Consider the following 27,655-nt stretch of genomic DNA (forward strand, 5'->3'; position numbering starts at 1 on the left):
CATTAATGATTACCACATTTTGTGCTCACAAATGTTCTACTCCTTGTCTTAAGACATATGTGTTTACTGCAGTATTTGAATGAAAATTATATGATCCACAGTAACTGTTGAAGAAATTCATTGATTTACAGATGGTGTCTTTTTCTCCATTCATATAACATTCTATCCATCAAGGATTAATTCAGTCTGTTGCAGAAGCACATGATATTGCTACAAGGAACCAAACTCAAATGTGGTAATGAATGAGGACATTACTTTAGATAATAAAAAAAAACTTTATCTTTTGTCAAATTTGACATGAGCTAACATCCTAAAGAGTATTAGACCTCTACTATGTTAGTTGATAACATTGACCTTTAATATGAACTGTTTCATGTTACATTTATAAACCATTCAACGAATCTGATCTTGACAATCTTATTAAACAGTTACCAGTCCTTTTTGGTCTGTTTGCAGACTTTTGGGCCTGTATAGATATTGATTACAGATGGAAGAAAATAGAAGACTTTGTTTCAAAACATAATCTTTGTCTTGCATCCTGCTTGTTTTTAGATTGAAATCTGCAGTCAATCTCCTTTCCAAGACTCTTTTTTGAGAAGTTGCAATGACCTCTGTTGTAGTGACCACTTTCCAGTATACTTGGGTAATATACTCCAAACTCTCAAATGTAAGGGCAGAGATGAAAACTAAGCAAGGCAGATTGGGAAATGTATTATTCCATGAGTTTATCAGATTTGACAATTGATCATAGAAAATACAGTGGTTTAGATATGGTCCTTGCAGATTTCTGTGCCAATCCGACAACTAAGAATTGGAATAAATACAGTTTAAACTGAGCTTGTGATACCATCAAAGAGAGCAAGAAGAAACAAGGAGATCTTATATCTCTAGGTTGAATTCTTGCTCCTCTCTTACATAAGTATGGAATCTGTTAAAAAAGATCATTGGCAAAGATTACTACATTAACATTAAAACTTCTGCCTTTAAGAAAAGATTAATATATGTTCTTTGCCAATTCAAAATGTCAGCAATGGAGTCACTCATTTTCAAAGTCAGTTCAGTGAAATCAGAGTCTCTCGTCACGACCATATGCTGTCTATACAGATGGTTTGAAAGATGTAGCTGCCATTTCAGAATCACATGGTACCATCTTGAGACATTTACCATATAAAACCTTTTATTATTATTTTTATGGCAGAAATTAATCCATGCTCAGAACTTGGAACTGCACTGAAACTGTATAGAAACCAAATTTCATCATTTTTTGAATTCCCTTTCCATACTGGAAGCCTTGCAAAACCCAAAATTTGACAACACATTAATATCCCAAATCTTACAGAAACATGATTTGCACATACACTATGAATAACTATTCTGTACTGTTGGCAGCCTTGTTACATTGCCACTGAGAATAATGAAAGAACAGATAAAACAGCCAAGGCAGTCCTGCTTTCCCATGTAACTATTCATAGACAACACACCGAATCATTAAAGTTGATATATAAATACACTAGACCCTTTTTTCAAAATAAATTGACACAACCAAGAGCATGTATGGTGCCATGTGTAATATGTGAGTGCATCTATTTTTAGAAAGAGGGATTTTCTTAATATAACCACTCACTTTTTAGCTTCATTACAACAACCCACTGACAGAATTACAAATTTATGATGTAATTTCATGACTACATACCTACATACATCATGTATTGGTTAAATATTTCCGTCACTACTATTTTTTGTATTTTCACAAAAATGAGTGATGTAAGTAAACAACCTTGACCATACAAGTTATACATACAAGTTATACTGCTTTTTAAATTTCACAATATGGCATTATTCTGTATGTTTTTACCTATATGAGTACATTTTTAGGCTAAATCTTCTATCACGTCAAATTTAGAATTTGCTTTATTTGTATTGTAAATTTTCCTTAATCTGTTTGCCCAAATTATTTACGAAAACAAACAATCTAATAAAATGGTATTTCCTAGACAGCGATGCTGCCATTACAGGTTCATTTATGGTTTTGAACTGATTTTATAAAGAAAATAATACAACATGGCATTTAAAATCTTCATTTGTTATAATTTGAATTAGAAAGTGCTCCTCACCTGTTTCTATTCTTAAAAAACAATTACTATTGACATATTGATATTTAAGTTCTGAAACATGTTGTTATCATTAAATGGTCGACCAAACATGTGGAAAATGGGCAGTGATAACTTGCTCTGGAAAGGGTTAATGGTCAGTCAGCTATTAAAACATATGCCTGTGAATATGCAAGAGTTTGTTTGTCGGCTCAGTTGATATTAGCACCACATACAATACCTTAGGCTACAGCACAACAGTCAGAACTAGCCTAAATAACTTGCTACATTGAGGGAGCATCTCAAAAGTCATAAACTACTGTCACTTATTGTATGTCTAAAAAATCACAGAGCAAAGTTGTTTTCGTTTTTCTAACCAAACAGGGCATTGTTTACGTTTTTAGGTGATTTAGTTGCCCACTTAGCCAGATAGTGTGATCCCTGGACATCAAGTAATTTTAGCATAAAATTGCCCTTTTTTTACAAGAAGTATCTTATCAACAAAGGTTCCCCTTTTGCTAAAAGTGCCCATCTTCCGCACCTCTCTGTAACACATTCCTGACTGGAACACCGTTTCATTTGTATCAACATGTGGGGTATTTAGTGAAACAAAATGCCTCAAACATCTCAAATGCTTTAGAACCCTGTATTGTACATTGACCACTAATGTCTTTAACATTTTTTTTTTATATTACTGTATATTGTTACTATAAAGGCATAAAATATTTTTTAAGTTCTTTTGAATGCACAGGCCTATGAACACTGAATTAGGCTTATAGTGTGACTCTTTGGTCTTAAAATAAGTAATAGAAAAGAGTGGGAAGCAACAAGCTTTGTAAAATTCAGCAAATAATTTTATTTGCCTTGGATACAAAGTGAAAATGTTAAAAAAAAGATAAGAACTTATGGTATTGTAATTAAATCCCAAATAATCATAGAATTACAGTCAGAAGTTCTAATAATTAAATTCAGAATAACTTTACTTTAAATTCAAATTAAATCCAACACTGGAAGTATTGATGTGCCTGTGGTGGTCTGTTCAACAGCCTTTAATTGCATCACAATAATACAATCCAAGAATATATCCTTATTTGAAATTTTACTATAAATTCAAGTCTCTATTTCCAAGAATGTTATTTTTAAAAAGCACTTTGTATCTTCCAGTGAACAAATAATTTGAATAAATACAATTCCAGCTCAAAAGAATTACTTTACACAACAATAATACAATTGATTCTGCTAAAATCTTAAAGCATGAATGACTAATTTTCAAATAAATAAGACTTATATTTTAAACTTAGGTCTAAAAATAGACCTCAAGTAAGGGTCAAAAGTTCACTGTTCTAGGAGAAAAAAATTGTTTACAAGATTGTCACTGATTTCAGACAAGGAAAGCTGCTATATACAATGTTACATTACCCACAGTATATACAATTTTTTAAAAAACAACTAACTAACAATGCAAATTTATATATATATATATATATATATATATATATATATATATATATATATATATATATATATAATGATTTGGTTTGTTTGCTGAGTTTAATTTAGTGACTTTGTAGGTGTCCTGATTTAATCTAGAGGCCGATTCAATACAGGTGCTTTTTGCCAATCTCATTTTATGAGCAAAAAATGTTTTCAAATTAGTGGGGACATCAAAGTTTAATTCTATCTAAAATATATGTTTTCATCACCCCATGCACTATTCAGTCTGATTTGGTAGCTCATACTACTGTGTTAAGGTGAGTGTCTAATAATAAATTAATATTTGTGAAGACAAGAGTTAAGAATTATTTCTGGTTAGAATACTATACATGCTCGTTTGTAAGTCAAGTCAAACAGCAAACAATAAAAATCTTGGTCTGCCATGGCATAATGTGCCTGCAGATCAGGGTCTGTGTTGTTTGTTCTACTAATTTCTCCTAACAAACTGCCCGGACCCAGATCTACCATCGCATTATGTGATGGCAAATCTGGGTCTTTGCAGTTTGCAGTTGGGTTCGTCTTATAAGTGGCTATATATGGCATCAACTTTTATGACAATATCTATGGACCTTATCTGGATCATAGCCAGTTATCTGCCCATTAGGTGGCACCACAGAAAACCCAGTCCCAATCTTTTGGAAACCTCTCAGATTTTATCATTCACCAGGGCAATCTATTGTGATTCAGTCCATTGAGAAACAGCTGTCAGAAGCTGAAAGCATTAAATTGTAAAAACGCTTGGGACATGTTGCCGTGTACTTGGCTGTCACAATAGAGGGGGACATTCGTTCGCTGAGGGAAAATGGAGGAAAGAATGGATCCATGTGATATGAAGAGGCAAGGACTCGTTTAAAGAGTGGATACCGTCATTGTCAAGAGTAGTCTGCAGAATGCACTTCACAAATGATGATTACATTCAAGAAACCATACATGGTAAGCTCAGTTTGCTTGGCTTTTGCTAATTTCTGTCGAATATAGTTGAGTCTGACATCTCATATAACTAACTATTAAATAATATAAAAATAGAAACTGTAGCTAAACATTTCCATTACTTTTATTTTCTTTCACTGCACCCCATCAATTCACTAATGAATTGGTTTTATGTCAGGTGATGTTAATGTGGGTATCTATTCACAATATTGTTGATAAGATTTGTTTATAAATTATAAAACACATTACCTTGATAAGATATATTAAGGATAACGTTTTATTTATACTTTAGGTACAATCCCTCTTTCCAAGAGACAGAAGAAAATAGCAGTACCCAGTGTGTTTACATGGACCAAGGAACCAACACCAGAGAGTTTATCATGACAGAACCATGCATCGAAATGAAGTGTGATAAGGAATATTCTTCAAGAAGTGACCAACAAATGTCCACATTATTGCTCTGATTCAGATATTAACTTTGACCTAGATGTGACAGGTTGTGGTTGACAACAATACTGACATAGTAGATGAACTAGGTACTGAGAAATCGCAGTCTACATTTGCTTCATCAGAAATGCAAACCTCAAAGCAACCTATGTTCTCAATTTTCAATTTTGAAAAGGATGACATGGACATACATTTCTATACTGGATTCCAGACATTTGAATACTTAAGATTTGTACTCTGCTTTCCTGGTCCAGCAGCATGTAGCCATAATTATGTAGTAGTGAAGGACAGTGTAATGGATCAGTTTTTCATCGTTTTGACAAAGCTGCAGAGACACATAACACATTTTGAATTCTCCTGTTTATTTGGGGTGCCTGAATCAGCCATAAGTAATATTGTGCAAACATGAATAATATTCATTTCAAAGCAATGGAGAGAAGTTGAGCTTTGACCATCAAATGAACTTTTACATTATTATGCCCCATCTGACTTTAAACAGCAATATCCTATGACTAGGATAATTTGTGAAGAGACATAAGTCAGCAGCATCACATCAACTTACAAAAACAGAAATATGGTCAAAGCATTAATTGGAGCCACACCAGGTGGAAAGATCTGTTTGCTAGACAAGATGTCACATTAAACATTCTGACTTTCTTCCAAAAGAAAAATTGAATGACTAGAGAAACTGTTATGAACAATTGAAAGTAAACATGTGCATATAGAGCATATAATTGGACTTAGAAAAACTTGCAGAACTTTATGTGAACCAATGATGGTTACTGAGTCAAAATTGTCATCGGAATTTTTTTTTCCATTTGTTACAAGCTTTGCAATTTTAGATCTTGTATTATCTCTAAGAATGCGTGATTCATATTACATGTATTAATGAAAATGAATAATGTCTTCTTTTTTTTTGGTGGAACAAATACTACATTAGCACTAGAATTCATTGAAATTATAATTTGTTGTCTGTTTTAGTTCATTTTTATTAACTTTATTTCCTTATCTGCTGATTAGTGTGGCTTAGTGAAAATGTTGAAAATGACATGCTGCATTTTACAGTTAAGTACATGGAAGAAAGAACTTGATCAGTAAACATAAAATGTGCAATTATTAGCTTTAGTATTTGTATTCACACTTTATAAGGCAATGAAATATATGCACAGCAAATGCAAAGACAGTTTCAAAATTCCATCAGATTTTTTTTATTGCTTCAAGTCCAGTATAGTTTCCTAAATCATATAACATTTTATTAACTGTCAGTGCAAAAGTGCACATAGAACCACATGACTTTATTTAGACTACTCCATGATAATTTGTCTGCTTTTCTCTCTCACATTAATGTATTCTTTTTGGTATAGGTTATGCATTAAAAAGAAAGAGAATTCACATAATATTTACCATTATCACATCAAGCACACTTGTACGTCTCTCTTACTCCATCAGATTTTTTCTCTCTCTCCCCCCCTCTTTCTCTCTCTCTCCCCCCCCCTCTTTCTCTCTCTCTCTCTTTCTCTCTCTATATATATATATTATACATATATATATATATATATATATATATATATATATATATATATATATATATATATATATATATAAAAGAAACTTTTCATTTAAATCATTTATAAAAATACTTTTCAAGGAGGACATCTTTGAAGAACTCATCGTAGAAAAGTTTTCTCCATTGTCTCTATAAATGAACTGTCCCTTTGAATTCTTAAAAAACTTGTATCGCACAAAGTCTTAACAATAAAGTCATGCTCAGTTTTATTTGCACAGTACATTTGTCCTTGTATCTGATAATAGTAGTCATGATGAGTACAGAGGCTTAAACTCCCATCCTCATTCCCTTTCAAATAAGGCACTATCTTCTCACAGATAGGTTTATCTTTAGTTCAGAAATGGCATTTTGCTTCAATTTGAAGCCCATCCAATATACTGCCATCAGGTGAGGCAGCTAGAAAAATATTTTTTTTTTTACAGAAATAAACATTCCACATCTGTTCACAATTCTTATTGTTACTTTCACACAGTTTCTGACAGTGACACCTTCAAACTTTTGTCCATGAAGTATTGCTGGTGCCCATAACTCTTTATATTCTATAAAATGTATGGGCCAATGCAATTTTGTCTGCCTTCTCTGTCAATTTACATATATGTTCATCATTAACATTTTATGAACATAGTCTTTGACACCTTTCATTCTTCCATGTTGCACTTTTACTCTGATTGCTGGTGTTTCTTTCAATTGTCATAGCTGTTTCCTTGTCTATTTACATTAAATTGTTTACCTTAAGAAAACAGTCCTCATGAGTTGAGTAATCATGGTCATGCACAACTGCAATAGCATTGGCTGGTTCAAAAAGTTGAAAAATAGTCATTTTTAAAATTCCTTTCATATTCAAACAAGTATTTGTAAGTCTTGATATCCCTTGTTATTTCAATATTCTTTAGGGCATGGATCAAAGTACAAGTTTCTCATATCATCAGCACTCAGGTCTCTACTTTTGATAGGTGATCCTTTGTACTTTTTTGTCTGATGAAATGTTTGTAATCTCTGAGTACAAGTTTCTTCAACTAAGCAATGTCTTCAAAATGACAGATCAAATACTGCTGTAAGTACAGCACCGACATGTTTGCAGTGGGCACAAGGACCCATTTCTGCTGTGCATTCATGCTGAGATTCCAGAATTAATCCCTGCTTATCAAAAGATATGTCAATTTTGTATATGACTGATTTTGACATCTCAACGCAACAAGCAGCCCTAACAAACAACACATCATTCTCTTATGTTAACTCATGTATTTCAGGAAGCATTCGTGATACAGATTTGATCATTCATGATACATATTTGATGTGCTTCTATCCAATGCCTTGTCAGATTGGCCCAAATACCTATCAGTTTCATCCATGTTCATCCTGAAAAACTTTGTATTACTGTGGACATCATGTGATACAGTTTATCATGTGGCATAGACATGCAAAACTCTGGTGCATAATTTTGACCAAATCTGTCATTTATGTCATAGGCTTCAAACTTGAGAACAGAAAGAACATTTACATTGGACTATAATACAGATATAATAATATTCGCTCAATAATATATCAAATATAATTGTTATGCAATAAATATTCAGTGAGAATCTTGAATATTTCTAAACAAAACAGTAAAAATAGTTTCTTAGGCAGTCTCAAACATTTGCCAGATTTCACCACCATTTCCCATTGTTGACAACAGTATCACTGATTACACAGAAGATATACTTACCGATCAGTTAGCTCCTTCTTTCGCCCAGATAACTTAGCTCCTTGTATTTTAACTCCTTTCTGAGTGATGGCAGTGTCCACGATCTGTAAGCTTAAGACATTGCTAAATGCATGATGAAGATGCTATCGATTCTTTGCTTGTTTGTCAAGTAGAAAGTAAAGCAGAAGCAATCTTGAACCGCATTTTCCATTCTGCCACCTATCGGATTCAAGGGAAGATAACTAGCTTCGATCCGTCATTGATAAATGAGCATCTGTGTCATGAAAGGCCTCCAGATTTTTGTGGAGTTGAACAAGAGAAGTAATTGGAAAATTGCCTATTGATTATATATAGACATGGAAAAAAATGGGCACTTTGGTCTGACCATATCTTTGTGAAATTTCTCAAGTTTGAAGCACTCTTGATTTGAAATGCTAAAGTTCACTAATAAACAAAGATGTGAACAAATTATTATTATAAATTTGAAATCTGTTTATTTGAAAAATTTCTTAACTATTGACGGTTTATTTATAAAAATGTAATTGATGTTATATAAGCTACATGAACAGTATTTAATTGTACACTCAAGTTGAGGAGTTGTGTGTGTCAGGATTAGTGTTAGAGAGTACTTACTTTTGTTGTAAAGTATTAAAAAATTAGAGATTGGCTTTGTTGTGTATATTTTTGCCCTTTCATATTCAGATACTTGAATATTAATAGACTAGATACATTTTCATGTCGATTTTTTAGTAATATAAAACTGTTCATTGTTGATCCATTACTTTCAGACTGATTTGATATGGATGCACCAGGCAACCCCCACCCCCCAAGCAAGTAATAATCTCAATTTGCTTGATCTTATATACATGCTGTAACATTCATCTTTATATTGTATTTTTCAGACACACTTTGTACCTATTCTGGTTGAGAATTCATTGTATCAGAGTCTGATTTGTAAATGATTCTTTTATAGGGCATTTGATGTTCACAAAAGGAAAATCCTCACTAGTAAGGATGTTTTGCTGGGGCTGGCAGCAATGGAGCCCTGTACACAGCATGGTGGAATGCCAGCAGAAATGAGGTGCAGATACATCTTCAGATATTATGATGAAAACTCTGATGGTTTTTTGCAGTTTGAGGAATTCAAGTAAGAAACTTAAGATTTATACATTACTGAATATAGGTCAGTTGTCCATTTATGCCAGCTTATAATTGTATTCATGTGAGATGGCATTTATATATAGGTACTTGGGAATCAAAAGACCCCCCCCCCCAAACCTTCAGACATTGAATTGAATAACCATTAACCCTTTAAGGCACACAGAATCCAAGCAAGGATCATAGAGGTGCAAACACATTATTAATGTTCTGTTTGCATAATATATTAATATTTTGCAATTTCCACCTCATTGTTTAGTTCAAAGTATGTATGTTACTTGCATGTCATTGACAGATAATTTTCCTTTTTTTTTCTTTCAGAAAATAACATTTGGCATGATATAGATTCTGTTTCATTGTAGCATACTTCCATCAGGAAATTTAATATTACATTGTTGAAACATATTTGACAGTATTAGTATCACAGTTGGAACTTTTTCTTCAAATCTTAATTTTCTTAATGTTAAAATGGCAGGTTTTAAGTTTTACTGTTTCTACCAGATGGGAAAAATTATTGAATTAGTATCTTTCCTGACCAGAAGTATAGTTATTGTGGATTCCATTGACAGTTTTTACACAGATTTGATGAGGTTACTTTACAGTTACAAGACAGTGTCATTTTTGGGTGGTGGTGGTGGTGGAAATAGAATTTTAATATAAAATATTTCATAAGTAGTAAATATCTAATCAAGTCTGTTATCTGTTGCCAAAATGGCATGGAAATGGTGCAGGGCAAGACTTTTGAAAACAGATCACACATGTATAAGAAATAAACTTTCAAAGATGAGACCGGACAAGGTACCTTTCTGGATACTCTAGATAAATCACATTTAAAGTAAAATGGATGGTTGATTGAAGGTTTGAGGCATTGTTTTCTTTGAAGCTTCATATCATTTCTCAGTCATCTCAAATTCAGAAAGATATAAACCACCTTTCATACCAAATTTTTCATTGAGTTTGTGGTATATAGAGATTTTTAAAAACAACATGCTCTTGTTCTCGTTTTTAGCTTACTGTACTGTATGAGATTATAAAAAATGGCCACATGTCCATCTTACATCTTCTTAACTTATACTTCTCTTGAGGTGATGTTTTTAATCCAGTTTTGATTAAAACTAATCAGAATACAAGATGCACAAATTTTAAATGAATAATTTGTAATTTATAACAAGGAGTAGCATAAAATAGAAATGTTGTTAGGGAAAGTTACCATTGCAGATTAACCTAAAATGTGTGGTATTTAAAAAAGGAACAGAATTCTGTACACAGTTACAGATCTTTTTTTGCAGTTAATTGTGTATATTTTTTAATGAATGTTGATTTTGCTCCAGTAAGGACATATGTGTAGTAAAATCTATGTCTTAGTTTATAAATTTATTTGCAGAGAATTATTACTGGCTTTGCTGATGGAGCTTGAGTCCACTAAGATGCAAAGCAAATGTATTTTCTGTTTTCTGTCCATCAGATGGAAGTTTTGTATAGAAGTCAACTTTTGATTACTTACCTGTTCTGATCATTGTTTGATATAACTAGTACAACCTTCTGTTTTTTTTTGTGGGCGGGGGGCCTGAGCGGCCGAGTGATCTTAGGCGCTCACCTTTATGGATCACTGCCATCTCACCTTTGTATGCGTGGGTTTGATTCTTGGGCTCAGCCAATGTGGGTACGTGAGAAAGCTTGCCAGTAGCTTCTCATGGGTCAGTGGTTCTTTCTAGGGTTTTCCCAGGTTCTTCCTCCACCATTTATACTAGCTGCCATATATAGCTTATCTTGTGCTGAAAATTGGCATTAAACCCTACATCAACAACAACAACAGCTATTTTCTTTAGTGTTATTTTAATGATTTTGAATGAAAGTTATATATACACAAGTCATGTGTCAATGTAGCAGTATATTAGATGGGTTGGATATGTCCTTTTTTTTAGGTTAGACTATTTCTTTTTTTTCTTTTCCAATGATTTCAACCTCTGTAATCTTTATTCAGATGCTAATACTTTAACACCTGATATCTCTTTAGGAAGCTTGTCCTAGACATCCGAATAAGTAAAGGCCTAGAAACAGATGATGCCTCTGTGACAGAAGATGCTCTAAAAAGTGCCAAGTAAGCAAATGTTTATGCTGTACATGCTATATGCACAAACACACATTAGTTTGTAGGAGTGCTGGTAATTGACTAGATTTATGAGTGGTGTGTTTTGTAGTACTGATTTAATATATATTATTGACACATTTGACAAAGATATAAAGCCCTGAATGCTACGCTTAGCAAACTTCCCTTGGCAAACATTCACTACAAGAACAATTCTAAATTTGTTTCTTCTGCTGTATGTGATACGTGTACAATTTTCATGTAGTCTTTATTTATAAATACACTTTTTGCTGTGGTAAATGATTTTGTAACATATGAACAGTTTTTTGCAGCACAAAAGCCTATATTCTGTTGTCTTAGCTAAACAGATTAATGTTTTCTAGGTTTCCAATACAGGTTTCCATGGTTTCCAATACAGGTTTCCTAGGTTTCTAATACAGAGTTTCTTGATTCTTCATCAGATACATTTCCAGATCATAGTGCATTAGGAGAACATCCAATACCTCACAGAACCAGCCCTTCTAAGCGAGGAAAGATATTTGCCACATTTTTTGGCCTGTTTTAGCAATAAAAGTGCCAAAATATCTGCTTGCAAAGACAGAAGAAAAGATGAGACTAGTCTTCCCTAGAATAGAATGTTTGGCACCAAATTCTATAATTTGCCACCTGTCTATTTTGACATACAATAAGTCAACCAGCACCATCATAATTATTTACTCCAGTGGTCAGTTGTGCTTACATTTAATGAATAGAACAATAAATTGATAAATCAGTAAGGTGGAGGATTATTTCTGAAATCTGTAAAAGTTGTTCGGAATTGGCTCTTTTTTTGCCATGCTTTTTTCCCCAATGCAGCAACCTCCTGCCATGTTCCTGGCCATGAATGTGTCTTCCAAAATAAGTTATAAATATTGAAAATGAAGACTTGCATCAGATTAGTGCTTTTTTGTACCTTAAAACAATTGTTTGCATCATTAGTATAGCTTTAAATCTAGTTGTGTCTTTTTCCTTCAGATACTGTTGTTATGTATTGTGTACAGCCATGAATACAAGACCTTGAGTTCCAGATGAAAGTAGATAATTGTCATAACTGTTTTAATCGAAACAAGTCTAAAGATAGGTCATTTTACTTTAGTGTACAGTTTGCATCTAACTTATTTTATATTTTGATGTTTATTTTGGTTGGGTTGATTCCTGCATTATTAGTTTTGTTATAATACAGCTGAATAAGTGTTACCACTTTAATGGTCATAGCAGGCTTGGTGATATTGGCTGTCATTCCTTATACATTACTTTGATTTCCAAGGTGTCAGGTTTAAAATGTATGAATTCACAATACATATAATTTATAATTATGCCAATGCCATCATTGTTTGATCCCTAGCTTGCATGAACAAAGACCAAAAGTTACAATTTATGGTTTTAGAAGTAGTTTCAGCGGAGGGGAAATGATAAATATGAAATTACTGTAGAGAAAAATGATAGTCAAAATTATATTCATTCTAAGCATCAATAATCCATTTTTAAACTTCATTTCTGATGCGATACTTCAGTACATCTTGGCATGCAGTCTTTCTCACATTTTATTAAGATTCTTTATGTAATTTTCACTGACATTTATTCCATTTCTTGGTGTTTATTTATGCTCAATAGATAGAGGGCAGCTGGACATCTGTTTCTTTCAAACAGCTGTCTTGGAGTGTGAGAGCCAGAAAGCAGTCTACATGGACTGCAGACACCATTAATCTTGGAGTGTGAGATCAGAAGCAGTCTACATAGACTGCAGACACCATTAATCTTGGAGTGTGAGATCAGAAAGCAGTCTACATAGACTGCAGACATCATTAATTTTGGAGTGTGAGAACCAAAAAGCAGTCTACATGGAATGCAGACACCATTAATCTTGAAGTGTGAGAGCCAGAAAGCAGTCAACGTGGACTGCAGACACCATTAATCATGGAGTGTGAGAGCCAGAAAGCAGTCTACATGGACTGCAGACACAATTAATATTGGAGTGTGAGAGCCAGAAAGCAGTCTACATGGACTGCAGACACCATTAATCTGGGAGTCTGAGAGCCAGAAAGCAGTCTACATAGACTGCAAACACCATCAATCTTGCTGCTCTGTCTGTATATTTATTTACCATTTGTGGCCAAAGCATTTTCTCACTAGATCATGACCATTTGTTCCAAGTTGTTTAATTAGAGAAGCACCCATCTCAACAATTAGACAGAACTCTCTCAGATTATGGTGGACATCCCACTGCTGGATCAACTGGAGGAAACCATGAGCTGTTCATGTACCAGTATGACTGCTTGGAGTGCCCATTTTATCCCCTGCCATCTTTTCTTTTGTTTGGGATTTTCTCAGGTGGTGTCATTGTTGACAGATCCACATTCAAGCCCATTTCATACCAGATAGAGTTAACATCCAAGCAGACTCTGTCCAGACTGAATGAACAGATTGATACAGAATGGTCCATTCACTCCTAAATTAAGTTCAAGCTGTGCCCTTTGTGGTCTATTTCTTGTAGACCTCATGGTAATAAGGTGGAATTCCAAGTTCCCGACCATCATTTAACTAGTTCTAGATCTGAAAGCCAGGTCATTTGACTCCTGTTTACTAAATGGAACACATTTCCTCCAACCCAGCATATTTCAGGAAGCAAGGGAATTCAAGTGCAGATTAATCATGACTGCTTCCATCAGGTGGAAGAAATCATTGATCTTTGATTCCCATAATCTGGTGGCAGAGATTCTCATGAAAGTCCTTCCTTCTCCTCACCTGCTGAAACAACAGTGCATGCAGACATTCCATCATAACTATAAAATGCTGACCTTCATGCTTGGCTCATATCAAACATGTCCTCAGAAATAAACCTTTGTGCAAATAAGCAGAAGACAAAATTGCTCAGGTAAAAAGGCTTGCCCACTTTGAAAGTCTATGAGGGAAAATATAGTTTTCTCTTAATGGTGCAAGCAGAAGATATCTCCTCTAATTCATAGATACCAAATTTACCTCACTTCATTTCATGGCTTTCTGAGGAGAAGTTAGATGTGATAACAATCACAGGCTCCATGATTTATAAGTCATTTAACCATCATGGATAGGACAACTTAGGCCAAAACAAATATATGTTGGGTCTTCCTTCTTTTTTTTCAATTAGGTACAATATCACTCTGGTGTATTTCCATACTTTGTAAAATTGCATTGGCAGATCAAGAATATTGTGTACTGGTTAAAAGAATATATGTACAGTGCAGTTAAAAACAGTACTTGAGTGCTTAGCTTAGTTGGATGGCCTGCACCTGTGATTTGAAGATGTCCTTTGAGGCACAATTAATTGCTGTCTGTGGCAGAGTGTTCCAGAGTCAAATACCATCTGGGAAGAAGGAGTACATGTAAATGTTTGTCATTGCAAATGGGACGGTGTATTTCTGGCTGTGGCTGCACATAGATTGTGTTGATATTAGATATGTTAATGGTACAGACGTCATTACCACCCTAGGTTGTGCTCTTCTCTCATGGAGGGTGGGCAACTGTTGCTGTTGTAGCATAGCTGTAATACTGCTAGTTCTGTGTTGATCTCCAGTGATGCACCATGCTGCTCAGCAGTGGACTGTTGCCAGTTTGTAAATGAATTCCTTGGTATTCGGGTCCCAGATTACTTCTCCATATTCCAAAATGGAACCTACCAGGGTTCTGACATGGTTGAACAAGGTTCTCTTTGAACCATGGTGTAGAGTTTCCCTGACTCATCTTTTGTAGAAGACGTGCTTCCTACAAACTCTAGACTTATCAGGCAGAATCAGTGAAATTCAAATCTTAGCGGTTGACTAATGATGGCTTGGTTGAATATGTGATGTCTCCTTCTTTCATTTCTTGAACACTTAAGGGAAATTAATCATTCCTCTTGAAACCACTGTCTTCTTTGAACCCTTTGCACCTAGTGCATCTTCAGGACCCATGATGACATTGAAGTGGTACTTGACACAAACTGAGCAAGTCAGAAGAACAAGATAACGCTTGTTCTTACTCTCAAAGAAGGAAGAGGCAATGCTTACACTCTGGCTTTTTTCCTTTAATATGTTGGGTTTTCTGTTTAGCCTACATGGAATTAACCCAAGACCTGATAGGTTTGTTACTCATATCAACTCTTACACTATCTCAGAAACCTTTTATCCCAACAAGCTAAATCTATCTCAGAAACCGGGGCCTCGAGTGGCCGAGTGGTCTAAAGCGCTGTCCGTTACGGATCACTGCCATCTGACCTCTGTCTGCGTGGGTTCAAGTCAAGGATTTGGCCAGTGTGGGTATGTGAGAAAGCTTGCCAGTAGCTTCTCGTGGGTCGGTGGTTCTTCCTGGGGTTTTCCCAGGTTCATCCTCCACCATTAATACTGGCCGCCATGCTTAGCCTATCGTGTGCTGAAAAATGGCGTTAAACCCCACAACAAGAACAACAACAACAATCTCAGAAACCTTTTATCTCAACGAGCTAAATCTGACCTGGTCTATATCAGTAGCACAACAGGTTTATGATCACAGATCATTCAACAGGTTTATAAGTGAATGGGAGGAAAAATACTACCTCAGAACTATCGACATTGATTGATCGGTGGTAAACATTTTCTGTTTTTCACTTGAGACTCAAAGCTGATTTGTTAGGTGGAACCAGGGCCAGGTATGAGGTAAGGGGATGTAACTCTGCAGATGCTACCTATTCTCCTGACATACATTGATCAGGTATTGTATTTAAAGAAACCAGTTTTTGCAGTGTAAATTATTTATTAGGTAATACTTAATTATAATATTGTCACTCCCTCCCAAGCTCATCTCAGTTTCTTACCTGGAAGAGCATGCACTTTACTCCAGCAGTAATTGACAAATCGTGATTTGACACAGTTCCTCATCCCAAGGGGGATGTCACTCTCATATTGGAAAGCAGATGAGGTTTTAGCACTTTTATTGCTGAAACAAGCCAAAGATTTGTGTAATATATTTTGTCATTTGAAACAGTTTGATTTGCAATGTAGTTGGTATTCTAACATATTATGAATGCATAAGTATAATCAAAAGAACGTTTAGTCCAAAACTTGGATTCCTTAATAAAGAAACAGTCTTAAGTTTTAATATAAGTAATACCATACCTGTCACTATTGCATAGCTGGTACTTTTCCAGGAGGAAAATACCCTGACCATATAAAGAAAATTTGTTCTCCAAATAGGGTGAACCAGATTCCAGAACACTTGTTTGATTCTGGGATTCCCCGTATATTCCTGCCCATGTGTACTGCCCCTTCTTTATTTCTATGTTGACATGCTGTAATGTCTGCATTGTTTATGTTGAAGAAGATTTGCTGTCATTTCATGCATTAGTAGGTGAATTTACTGTGCATATTCTTCATCACCCCCGATTGAGTTTATCTCTGTTAATTTAAGTTCTCTTGAGATTTATTAGCATTTGTTTCATACACATTATGTATGGCTTGAGAATTTATGGCTGTGCATTTTTATAGCTAAGGACAGGTATCTTGTTTAAATTTCTGTATCTTGCGTATAATATTGCATTTTGCAGTCTTGCCATTTTATGGTTCATTTCAGAATCATATAATTCACATTACCTTTATCATGAATTGTGCTAATTTTACATTTAGTAAACAGGAAGTTGCCCCTTTATTAATGCAGTGGCTGATTTGTTTTTCATCCTTTTCAAAGAACAACATCACTCAGTTTCTCTATTAGTTTCATCCAGAATTAAAGCACATAATATTCAAGCCATGGCTGCCTCATGGGCCTGTCTAACCCATTCATCCTTATAGGATGTGATTAAGGCCACATTTTGATGATTGCATGTTACATTCTAACCCCTTTTACCTTGCTCACTGGGCCCAATCATAGTCATTCAGAAAGTGACCCGTGCACATTCCATCCTGCACTAATATCCTGCTCTTCAATGAGGATGAGTACTCCATGTCTTTTTTTAAAAAAAAATTATTTGCCAGTTGTGGGATCATCAGCCTCACACTAAACTAACAAATTCAACTGCGCAATAGCAATGGGTAGTGTATTACTGATATCAAAATGTAGTTACTTGATGCAGGAGTGTTAAAAGTAATTTTAATAACTTAATACTTACCTGTTACTATTGTCAGATTCCCACCTCCCAGCCTACACTGATGTCTCACTAAGTTAGGTTGCTCCCCCAGAAAGAACGAAGGGATAGTATGCATTGGCAAGAATGTGTGGGTATTCTGCAATCTTCTGGCTCACTCTGTTATGAATACCAATTTTTTTGTAATAATGTTGGGATATATTCCTCCCATAAAAGTACCAGTTATGAAATAACAACAGGTAAATATGACATCATTAAAATTAGTTTTACCCCCCCCCTCCCCCAAGAACCTACCTGTTATCACAATGATTTATTGCACAATTTTCAGGACATTCAGTGATACCAATGATCCCTCAGATTTGTGAGTACTATAATAATAATAACATTGTTGATCTATTACCTGAAAGTGTCAGATCGAATCAGATTTGGATGGGCCTTTCTCAGCTTTATTTGTCTTGAAAAATTTGATATGCATGCTACTGCATTCTTTTTTGGTCCCACTGGGTGATTTTGTACTTGCAGCCTATAAGTTTGTTGACAATTTTTGTTCAAATAGAAAACACTTAATTTTTTTATGATTTTTTTCTCTCACAATAAACAGATAGGAAAGATGTTCCTTGTGTGTTTGCCTTTAACAGAAACTTAAAGAAATAAATGCACAGAGAAAATTGTTTTTAGAAACTTGGATTTATAAAAAAATTAATCACTTATTTCAAGTAACAAAGAAAAGAATTTAGTGCAAATAATCCTGTAATCTAGATGTCTTTATTCATCTGATGTGAAGAAAATTCAGCCTTTCATAATCACGTATACTGGTCCTGTGTGGTAGGTTATGTAAGAAGTTGCAATGGTGTAATTCATTTATTGATACTGTTGGAATTAAAAAAATGAGCAAGTTCCAAAAATTCTTGAGGGACACATTTTGAACATGTGTTTTGTTTGATATTGCTTCTTTGGCTTAGTGGTTAGCATGTGGGACTTGTGACCAGAAAGGTGCAGGTTTGAATCGTCAATCTGACCAGCCCAGATTAGCTGCTATGTTGTTTCCCTGGACAAGGTACTGTTCTCCAGTTGCCTGATATAACCTTGCTGCTTTCATTATACCCCTGCTTCAAGAAGCAGGTGGTATTTATAGAATTCACTGTGTCCATCTATGCATCTATCCTACTTGTCTTGGCTGTAATTCATTTTCACCTATTGCAACCAAACTAATAAAAAAGGTACATTTAGTGATGGATATGTGTTGTGCACCTGACTTTGGTGGCAGAAGTTCCTTTAAAAAAAGATGTCTCCGTTCTTCCAGTCAGGGCTGTAACTCCTATACCAATACAGTAGAACCCGTCTTGAAAAACCACCCCTTTTTCAATAATATAATGGTCTTTCATGACCAGACATAATGCTGTGTATAAACAATAAATCCATGCATTGAGAATCAGGTCTCACAAGACAGATTTTACTGTGTACCTGTGAACCTCAGACTTGCACAGTGTCAGTGAATCTTTTGGGATGAATGAATGTCTTTCTCCAAAAACTGGGTCACTGTGACCTGCTTTACAGGTGCATGAAAAATTGGTTAAATGATGTGATCCAATTTCAGTACTGTTTTGCCTCTTGCTGCAAAACTTATACAGAGGGTGCAGCTTGGGATGGATATGTTTTGTGCGCCAAAACAATGGGTCACTTTGACCTTCTTTCCATGATTTATCCAAATTTCCTGAAAAAATTATGTTCATCTTTCCTTTCAAACTGTAATGTGATAAACCTGTGCCTTTTAAAATCCAATTCACATTGTGTGTTCATCTTTCTTGGAATGAACATGTGACCATATTTTCCAGTATGCTTGACGAATTGGTTAAAAATAAGGGGGGGGGGGCGCAATAATTTACTTTGGCAGTTGCCACCAACTTGCACTAAAGGTCCTGCTTGAAACAGATGTGTGTTGAGGACCAAAATTTGGTCATCTTGACTGCTTTTAAGGATTAATCCAAACTTTCTTAACAATTTTGTCCATTCTTCCTGTCCAGACTGTAACTCCAAAAACTTCCTTAAGGGTCACCTGTATGAGGCAGTTGCCAGTGTCAATTAACCAATTTAGTAGAGTTTCCTTCAGCAATATTTTGAAGAAATTAACTTGTGTTAAACAATCACCTGTCTTAAACAGTTTTTCAAGAGCCATTTGACCAAAATATAAATGAAATGAACCTCTGTTAGTAAACTAGTCTTCTGAGGCCTCTTCCCAGAGGTGACTGATTAAGAGTTTTGTCTGTACTATTACACCTATTAACATGAAGCTTGTATCGTGGTATGAACAGGTACCATACACCAGAATTAGGTTGCAGTGACCTTTTAATAAAATATGGTTACAGTTCTGTTATCTATTTACCTACTGATCCTAAGTTTATATTAAGAGTTCATTCTGAAATAAAAACATTTCACACATCAAAACTGGGTCACTGTCACCTGTTCCATATTTGTGAACATTACCTAAAGATGGTGTCAGTGTTCTAATTTAAACATCTTTGAGCTTATTGCCACCAATCATGCATGGTAGATATCTAGAGATTAAATTACACACCAGCACTGTTCAGTCTAGAGCATGCTTTTGCATCAGTGGCCTCTTAGAAAAATCTTGCTGCCACATGATGGTTCACACAAACTGCAAGTGATGCACTCTGCAAGTGATGCACTATCAATATTGGAATAGCCACAACTTTGAAAAGTACAATTACTTACAGATCATCTGTATCAGTGAAAAACTTATCAAAATACCATGTAACATGAGCAGATTGGCTGCTTATAAAACAGTCTAGTTGTAAGAAAGTGGATCAATTGAACTCACTGTCTTACACATGCCAAGATGACCAGTAATGTGTGCGGGATCAATAATCACAACTAAAGAGATGAAGATTTGCTAAATTTTTCTGCCCAAAGTCTGCAGTATGCCTGTAGAAGATAATACATCTTACACTGCAAATTTTGAATGGACCCTCAACATTGATCATTAACCATTAACATTGAATTTTCTGAATATCAGTCAAAATCTTGTGAGAAAAGATTCCAACGTGAATTTATGTTGTATAAAAATTCACTCTGTTGACTTCATAATACTTATTCTTGTCACAGAAATTTTTTTTAACCAATATTTCTTTATCACAAAGAAATTAAAACAAATGGTTATCAGAACTTAAATTCCAATTCAGCTGCTCAGTACTCTGACATCAATAAAAAGTAATCAATTTTTCTTTTGGATTAAAATATAATTTTCTTTCATTCTTACTATATGTACAGAATAATACACCACTCCCAGGCTTTAGTGTGTTCTGGTTTCTTGCAAAACCCCCCCTAATGCAGAGGCAGGATTGGGTCCATTTTTTTAAATAGGAAAAGCAAAAAAATAGACTCCTGTTTGCTTAACGTTAAAAATTTGTGATCAGAATTGGTAAATGAAAGTTCAGTACCTTATGTTGCTTATTTTTATTTGTTGAGAATGGCATTTATTGCATTGAAAGTTTAGAACTGACATCTTGAAATCTGCATTTTTGTTAAAATACAAATATTTATGTAAATAACACAATATCTGATGAAATATTGATCTGCAGTTGAAAATGTGGGGAAATTCCTAATGTGTCAACACTAAGAAATGCCAGTTAGAGAAATCTTGTCAAGTGAAATTTGTGTTTTAATTTAATTTTTTAATTTAGTTTCAGTGTAATCATCATAAATGTGATATAACTTCTACTCAAAAGGAAAAAAGAGGCAATTGTGCAGGCAGTGCCTGCAGTTGTTTCTGTGAAAACCTAATTAAGTGTATATACAACAACAAAGCTAAGCTACATTTATGTTGACAGCTGTTAGAAACCTAATTTTCCTTTGGCTCAATGATGCAGGATACATAACAGATCGTCTCGGCTGATTACAGCACATGAAAGGTGCTGACATCTCATTGGATTGTATTTCAATATTTGCGTTGTCCTTCCCTTTCTTTTCTTTTATTTTAATCCAATGTAGCATGTTAATTGAAAATCTTTAAGATAGTGATTCATGCCATAGAAGTGTGGGTATCTTCAGCTCTTGCTCACTAACAACCCTACTTTCTTATATAAACTTCTTAAGAAGACATTCAGCTATAAACATATCTATTTGTGGATATTCATATAAAAGCTTTCTCTACTTATAAATGCTTACACTTAAAAATTTGCCATGACCTAACTGAATCATCATAAATTTGTATATAACAAAAATATAACTAATTGTAAGGTATTGCTTTTTCTCTTACAAAAAATAAATTGAGTTGTATATTACTAATTGTAATAACTGCCTATATTATATATTAAACAAGTAAATAAGCTGGTTTTGGAATTCTTTTTATATTTTGGACATTTTTTTATAAGCAAGCATATTTTCACAATTGGAAGATTTAAATCACCAGACTTGCAACCAGATTGAATAGTGCAAATTTCACCTCCCTGGGAATGATGGACCCAAGCAGGTGTATACAGGAGCTTTATCTTCTGTTTTCATAAAATGTATTGTTATCTGATTTGACAGACAAATGGAGTTAGTTTTAAGGTTAGAGGTCAGGGTCTTGGGTTTTAGTCATATGACACAAGGGGTGCAGCAATATCATTACAGGCCAGACAATAAATTTACATATTTGTGTTTGTAATTATTGGCAATTACTTTAAAATTTGGATGTAAAAGTACTTTATATGCATTCAAGGTTATGTTGTACAAATCCTTTCAAAATCAAGTTAAAGAGTTAATTAAAAAAGCCTTGAATTCACTTTTATTGTGTTCTCTAAAAAGACATTGTACCTCCTAATGCCATAAATTGAAATAAATTATTTACAAAAACAAATACAAATTCTTGGGATGGGTAGAATGTCATTTCTTCATTGGAATTGCTGATAGATTGGGTTAAGAAATTGAAACAATTACAGATCATTTAAATCTAAAATCACTTGTTTGAAATTTCTTTTAGCTCACCTGGTAAAACGTCCAGTTGTGCTTGTCATCCGTTTTATATTATTAATCTGTTGTACATATTCTGTTGTCGATCAGCATTTGACTTTTCAACATCTCAAAGACCAGTTTTAACCAGATCATTGAAAATTATACAAAGCCACCATCCAATATGGCTGCTGTTACTAAAAACAGTAAAACCTTTAACACTTTTTTCAGAAAAAGTTTGTCAGGTTTAGTCCAAATTTGACAGAAAGTAGCTGAGCTTTTGAAAACATTTCAGAATTGTTCAAAATTATGTCGATATGCCATAAAATATATCTACTTTTACTTTTAAAAAAATGAAAGCAACTCTGCCTCAAGTAAACCAATGAACAGAATTTGACCATATTTGGCAGAAAGAATCTTGTCATCAAGGCCTTTCAATATTGGACAAAGCAAGATGTGCCATTGAATATGGTTGAAAATACCAACAATAGAAAAACCTTGAAACAATTATTTTTTTTTTGCTATCAAAAGCATATGAATGTTAAATTACTTGAGAAAACATCCAAATAACCTAGACTTAAGAGTAACTGCTCTTGCAGTTGACGGTTTAACACCTACCAGTCAGGTGAGTGATCTCCAGCCCACATGGTCATCTTGTTATTACCAACACCTAGGTTTGCTGGCCTGATTCAAATACATGCACATATTCATATCTGTACACTTATGGTAATAGATGAATCAATCGTATACCACCTATACTTTTAACTTGTGATAACTAAAGAAAACTTCCCAGTGCATGCAAATCTTATTACATATACATTCTGTAATCTTTGGACTGCTTTAGATGTGAACTTGTACCACTTTTGATAAGTAAAGGCATCATTTCATGTCTTAAAGGATGTATATTCATGCATGGATAGATTGATGTATGAATGAATGGATGTATGGTATTTACTTCATCTTTATTTTTGCAGAATAAAATTTGAAATGATTAATTTGAATTTGTCTCTTGCCAATTTTATCGCCAGGTTGTTTTAAGTAAGAGAACAAACTTACTTTTCCAATGCAGTAAGCAGAATATATTTTTTTGGCAGTTTTTATTTTCAAAATGATTATTACTATTATTGTTGTTATTATTATTGAATAAATGATACACTTTAAAATGAAATTGCTTCCATGACATAAAAAAAAGTAAGGATGTTTTCTAGTGGAAATTATTTGCTCATAGAAAGTGTTTGAACAGAGCTCTTTGTAGGCTTTTAAAAATTGAAATCAAGTACAGCATTTGTCTGAACTCTGCAAACCCATTATCCAAAAACTGTACATTCAACTTTTAAAAGTAAGAATCCAGGATCAGACGCTAGATGTTTTGGAAGCAGTGACCCTGCTTGCCTATACAGAGCTCTGGCGGTGTATGGACAAAATTCATCAGCTTGAGTGTAGGTGTCCTCAGATATGCTTTGATGCATGTTGACAAAAGTTTTCATAATATGCTCATATTGAAAGACAGCATTCATCGAAATGTTGTAACTAATGAACTTGCCTGCATGTGATGATTTTGTTTGTTAAAATGAGGTTACACTTAAATTGAGAAGTTTTGTTAACACAGTTTTGGTGATGGGCCTTTATTCTTACTTTAAGAAAAATTCACTTGATGGCAACTAACCAAAAACACTCAGAAATTGTCTAATTACTTGCATGCTTTTTGTATTTCTATGCTTGTACTTGCGGTAAACCTTATTTCACACTGGAATCTGAGTACATGACAAGATAAGCAGCCTAAACTACTGTCAAGGTACCAGACCATACTGTAATTCATTCCATACAATGCTGTCAGGTTTTCATTCTGATTCCTTTCTTCTGACTTCTCCAGATCATCAGTAAATGACAAGGTCCAACATAAGTTTGTTAACCAACAGACAGAACACCTTCCATATACAAAAAGTATATCAACTTTCCTATGGTGACTACTTTATACAATGATATTTTATGTTCATACACTTGCCGGAAGTGGGTTTTCAGTAATTTCCTGTTTTGGTATCTTGTTTCACAAGTAATTCATCCATCATCAAAACAAACAGGACATTTGTTTCTATAGTGTTCAGGCATTTATAGGTCACGTCTATACAGTTAGAAGGGTACATTTACTATTCTCCTATATTAAATGCCTATTCATTTGACCCTTGTTTATCTACAGTCTTTATAAGTCCTTAAATAAGTTTTGTAAATGGGAGACCAAGATCCATTGGTTAATAAGATCATTAGTCAAACATGCCCAATAAGTGTTTACATAGAGGACTAAGTCAAACATGTCCAATAAGTGTTTACCTAGAGGACTAAGTCAAACATGCCCAATAAGTGTTTACATAGAGGACTAAGTCAAACATGCCCAGTAAGTGTTTACCTAGAGGACTAAGTCAAACATGCCCAATAAGTGTTTACCTAGAGGACTAAGTCAAACATGCCCAATAAGTGTTTACCTAGAGGATTAAGTCAAACATGCCCAGTAAGTGTTTACATAGAGGACTAAGTCAAACATGCCCAATAAGTGTTTACGTAGAGGACTAAGTCAAACATGCCCAATAAGTGTTTACCTAGAGGACTAAGTCAAACATGCCCAATAAGTGTTTACCTAGAGGATTAAGTCAAACATGCCCAGTAAGTGTTTACTTAGAGGACTAAGTCAAACATGCCCAATAAGTGTTTACATAGAGGACTAAGTCAAACATGCCCAATAAGTGTTTACATAGAGGACTAAGTCAAACATGCCCAATAAGTGTTTACATAGAGGACTAAGTCAAACATGCCCAATAAGTGTTTGCTTAGAGGATTAAGTCAAACATGCCTTGTTATTGTTTGCTTATAGAACTATGTCATACATGCCCTATTAGTGTTTGCATAGACTATTACACACTGGAGTGGATATATAATGTACTGTTCATGTTAATCTTGTTTACTAATAACTTTTATTGGTAATCTTCGCCTGTGGGGTCAGGGATATGGAATGGGACTGATGTGTCCAGGTATATATAGTGGTTAGCATACTGAATGTGTGACCAAAAGGGTGTGGGTATGAATCCTACCATCAGGTCAGCCTGGATTGGTTACCATTATGTGTCTTTGGGCACTTTGGGCAAGGCACTTTATGCATTAGCCTCACCACTGAGTAGCCTTCTTGTGTTTCTCTGCCATAAAAGAACTAAATCAAATCTATAGTTTGTATTGTGACAGAAACGTGTCATTGACAGATCTTGTTTAGGATAACTCTTGTTGACTGATCTTAAAGGTCTCATCTTAATGAAACTCACATCACTTGTCAGATACAAGTTTTTGGCAGTTGGACATTTATAAAGTCCATAAATCACCCCCAATGCCTTCATGATAATAAGAAAAACAATATAAATTAATATAAAGTATCCTGTTCTATTGAATTACAATTCTCAGATAATATTACTCATGAAAATATATAATGAAAGTAACATGAGATGTGGCCTAAACACCACTTGCATGTTTGCGTTGAGTTCTAATCGATGGATACCACATAAGAGGAATACAGATTTATAAGAGGAATACAGATTTTTTAAAGAAATATTAAAAAGCAGTAACAGTTTTTGTTAATTAGTTATAAAAAATAGTTCGTTGTTCTGTTACAGACTAAAGAGTCAGAGTATAAAAATATACTTTATATCTTCCATGGACAGTGTTAAAATGTAGGGGTACTGTATGTTGATAAAATTGGTACTGTGCACATGGTTATTGACTTAATTTTATGGGCCCAGTTCTTAATATGTGCAGAATTGTTCTCTCATTAGCGATGTAGGTTTACATTCTGATTAGCTGGGACCTTAATGAGAACAGATGTTGCCCCAGGTTCTTTTCTATCAGCTTGCAGATAAAAATGTTATTACAGAAAAGCATATTCAGAGTTTAATCAAAAAGCACATGACCATAGAATATAACCATGACTCCTGCCTTAAGCACAGGACACCCGACATTCAAATGAAGGAAGAAGATTTGTTTTTCAGGTGATTACAGAAGTATCAAAGATTTAAATATATTTCCAGTGCTGTTGCCACCCAGATTTATTGTATTTCTTGATTCTCTGTTTATCTCTTACCTAGATGTTTAAGTTCTAGAATGTATTACAAAACTGATAAAAGCTATAAAGTGTTGTTTTATAATCCATACATATGAAAAATCCACAGGAAAGCAAGCAGCAGCATGCCACTACAAAAAACTGATGCAAACTCCATATCTTTTTAACCCATAATATGATTTTGTTCAGGTCGGAAATCCTTGGTTCATAATATCATTAACTGTACTTCTCCAATGATATGACCATGCTTGATGACAATGCCACCCACTCACCCACCCAATTCCTACATTCAAAAATTATATTAAACTTTTTATGTTAGAAAGCAATAACCAATGATAAACCCACCTTCAAGTTTACGGTGAGTTTATGAAGCTTGCCCACTAGGCTTATTGTGGGAACAATTTAGTATGTAACAAATCATTAGTTATTATTTATGCAGCTGACCCACAAGGCTAAGTGGGAACAATTTGGTATGTAACAAATTGTTTGCTATTTATGTAGCTGGCACACAAGGCTTATAGTAGGAAAAATTCGGTATGTAAGAAATCTATGGCTTTTCAAGCAGCTTGCCTACTAGGCTTATAGTGGGAACAATTCATTATGTAATCAGTGATTGTTTATTTTTGTAGCTGGGCCAAAAGGCTATAGTGGGAACAATTTAGCATGTAACAAATCATTGGCTATTTATGTAGCTGGCACACAAGGCTTATGGTGGGAACAATTTGGTATGTAACAAATCATTGGCTATTTATGTAGCTGGCACATAAGTCTTATAGTGGGAGAAATTCAATATGTAACAAATCTGTGGCTATTTAAGCAGCTTGCCTAATATGCTTTTAATGGGAACAATTCAGTATGTAATCAGTATGTAACATATAATTGACTATTCATGCAGCTGTCCCACTGGGCTTATAGTAGGAACAATTGGGTATGTAACAAATCAGTGGCTATTTATGTAGCTGTCCCACTGGGCTTATAGTAGGAACAATTGGGTATGTAACAAATCAGTGGCTTTCTCAAATTATGAAAATCCAT

General features: G+C 34.4%; 1 protein-coding gene and 1 pseudogene across 4 annotated transcripts in view; one reads left to right on the forward strand and one right to left on the reverse strand.

The window, feature by feature from the left end:
• LOC149775678 (uncharacterized) overlaps positions 1-27,655 on the forward strand; it is a 103,984-nt gene that overhangs the window by 15,441 nt on the left and 60,888 nt on the right. For 2 of the 4 annotated variants that reach the window (XM_089944497.1, XM_089944499.1), the window contains exons 6-8: positions 9,189-9,362; positions 11,391-11,474; positions 17,903-17,935. In XM_089944497.1, the coding sequence (XP_089800623.1) occupies positions 9,189-9,362; positions 11,391-11,474; positions 17,903-17,935 (291 nt within the window). The remainder of the gene's footprint in view (positions 1-9,188; positions 9,363-11,390; positions 11,475-17,902; positions 17,936-27,655) is intronic. The other 2 variants (XM_089944500.1, XM_089944501.1) reach the window with 1 other exon arrangement.
• Positions 6,644-7,880, reverse strand: LOC149775679 (uncharacterized; annotated as a pseudogene).

The sequence above is a fragment of the Sinohyriopsis cumingii genome, chromosome 19 (assembly GCF_028554795.1).
Source record: "Sinohyriopsis cumingii isolate HCF-2022 chromosome 19, ASM2855479v2, whole genome shotgun sequence".
NCBI classification, from domain to species: domain Eukaryota; kingdom Metazoa; phylum Mollusca; class Bivalvia; order Unionida; family Unionidae; genus Sinohyriopsis; species Sinohyriopsis cumingii.